This window comes from Cebus imitator, unplaced genomic scaffold, assembly GCF_001604975.1.
Source record: "Cebus imitator isolate Cc_AM_T3 unplaced genomic scaffold, Cebus_imitator-1.0 Scaffold51, whole genome shotgun sequence".
In the NCBI taxonomy this organism is placed as follows: domain Eukaryota; kingdom Metazoa; phylum Chordata; class Mammalia; order Primates; family Cebidae; genus Cebus; species Cebus imitator.
The window spans coordinates 10,899,827-10,901,981 of NW_016107366.1; the positions used below are offsets into that span (position 1 = coordinate 10,899,827).

Consider the following 2,155-nt stretch of genomic DNA (forward strand, 5'->3'; position numbering starts at 1 on the left):
TTAGTGTTTCTTAGAAGTCTTACTGAGGACCATTGACCAAGGCCTACAGCCCCAGCAGCAGCTCTTTAGAGAGGTTCTATCGGATGCTTTGAATGTAGTATTTTATTTATTGAGCTCTGTCGCTCAGACTGGAGTGCAGTGACGCGATCTCAGCTCACTGCAACCTGCACCTCCTGGATTCAAGCGATTCTTATGCCTCAGCCTCCTGAGTGGCTGGGATTACAGGCGTGTGCCACCATGCCTGGCTAATATTTGTATTTTTGTAGAGACGTGGTTTCGTCATGTTGGCCAGGCTGGTCTAGAACTCCTAACCTCAAGTAATCCGCCTGCCTCAACCTCCCAAAGTGCTGAGATTACAGGTGTGAGCCACTATGCCCGGCCTGAATGTAGTATTTTAGTTTAGAGTTTATATATAGGTAGAGAAGCTTTAATATGTGTAAAATTATATCTAAGTTTGTGTGCAAGAGTGTATCTGGTTATAGTTTATAGAAGCATAATCACTAACCCCAACCAACATTACCTTATATGTAGATATATCTAGAGTCACTTAGTTTTTAGGGAATATAGTGACTAGAGCCAGGGACGTGGGGAGCTGTGTTTTTGTTTTGACAGCTATATGCTGTCACAATCAGGGCTTTGTGAAATTATGCTGGCAAGCGAAAGGAGCAAACATGGCTTCTTACATTTGCTACTTTGTTTCACGGCGCAGGAATAATTTATCATCATATTACTGAGATATGTACAAACCATGTTTATAGGCAGGGGAGGTAAAAGGGCAGAGCCAATGACGGGGCGCCATCTGTGTTTCTTCCTGTGGCTCTTGCCCAGAGGCATCCCAAGGAGCCAGCCACGCCTTTCCAGTCGCTGACATCACAGTGACTCAGACCCTCTGTGTCGTTGGGCAGTTATGTTCCCTCTTTGTGCCTCAGTCTCCTTATTTAAAAGAAGAGGTACGGGGGGGCAGGTGGGACTAAAACATCTCCAGAGACACCAGCTGCATTCTGCAGGATCGAAGTGAAAGGTCTAGAGGCTCCTCGATCGAGGTACTACTGTAGTTTTTGTCTCGCTCACTGCTAAAGTAAGGGAAGGGGATTTTTGTCTTCAAGTGAAGAGCTCCCCAAATGCAAGGAGCTCCTTCTCCCACTCCCACGGACGGGCACACACGGAGCGGGTAGGGCTTTTGCATCCAGTATCTCTCTGCCCTCCAGAGCGCCATCAGCATCCAGAAGGGGCCCGCCGGGTTTCAGGATCTCTCCCTCTGGTGACTCCCACTCCACGTCTTCCGGGGCCAAAGACCCCCGGAACAGGAGCGGGACCTGGCCGGCTGGGCCCGCGGAGGGGCCGGAGGGCGGACGGCGGCGCTAGTCCCGCAGCAGCCGGTACTCCTTGGGTGCCCAGAGCAGGCGCGGGCGGCGGATCTCGGCCCGCGGGCCAATGTCGGGGCTCCAGCAGAACTCGGGCGACAGCACCTTGGCGGGCTTGTGCAGCCAGAAGAACTTGTTGAGGTGGCTCTCGTCGTGCCAGCGCGCCTCCAGACCCCGCGCGCGGTCCCAAGCCAGGCCCAGCGCACAGTGTGCCGTCAGCCCGCGCAGCGCCGCCACGCTGCCCCCGAACACCGCCGCATGGTAGTAGAAGTCGCCCTCGCCCCGCGTCAGCGCGGCGGCCGAGCGCGCGTCGCGCTCGAAGGGCAGTAGCCACCGCGGCCAGTGGTAGTGCCAGGAGTGCAGCTGCGCCACCGACTCGGCCAGCGCCTCAGGCCCGAACGCGCCGCTGAAGTGCTGGTCTATGTCCATGCAGAACACGAAGTGCGCCTCGCGGCCCAGCCACCCGCCCAGCGCCGCGTGCAGCGTGCGCATGCGCGCCATCGACACGTCCTGCCAGCGCCGCTCGCGCACCACGCGCTCCACGCGCAGCCGCCGGTCTGGGCCCAGCGCCACGCGGGGCACAGCGCCTGGCCGCTCGGTAAACACGTAGTACACCACGCGCTGGCCCACCATGAAGTGCTGCTCCGCAGTCTCCAGGAAGCGCTCCAGGTACTTCTCCAGGTACCTGAGGGCGTAGGGCCACAGTCAGCCTGAGAGTGAGGCGAGGCGGGGCCGGCTTTCGCACCCCAACCCACCCCACCCAACCCTCACCCCCTCGTCACCCCCACCCC

The 2,155-nt window shown here is 57.7% G+C and overlaps 1 protein-coding gene across 2 annotated transcripts in view; it reads right to left on the minus strand.

Moving 5' to 3' along the window:
* Positions 1-1,312: 1,312 nt before the first annotated feature.
* Positions 1,313-2,155, minus strand: part of A3GALT2 (alpha 1,3-galactosyltransferase 2) — a 6,028-nt gene continuing 5,185 nt past the window's right edge. For both annotated transcript variants that reach the window (XM_037738274.1, XM_017527984.2), the window contains one exon: positions 1,313-2,049. In XM_037738274.1, coding sequence (XP_037594202.1) covers positions 1,362-2,049 — 688 coding nt within the window. In that variant the 3' untranslated portion in view covers positions 1,313-1,361. The remainder of the gene's footprint in view (positions 2,050-2,155) is intronic.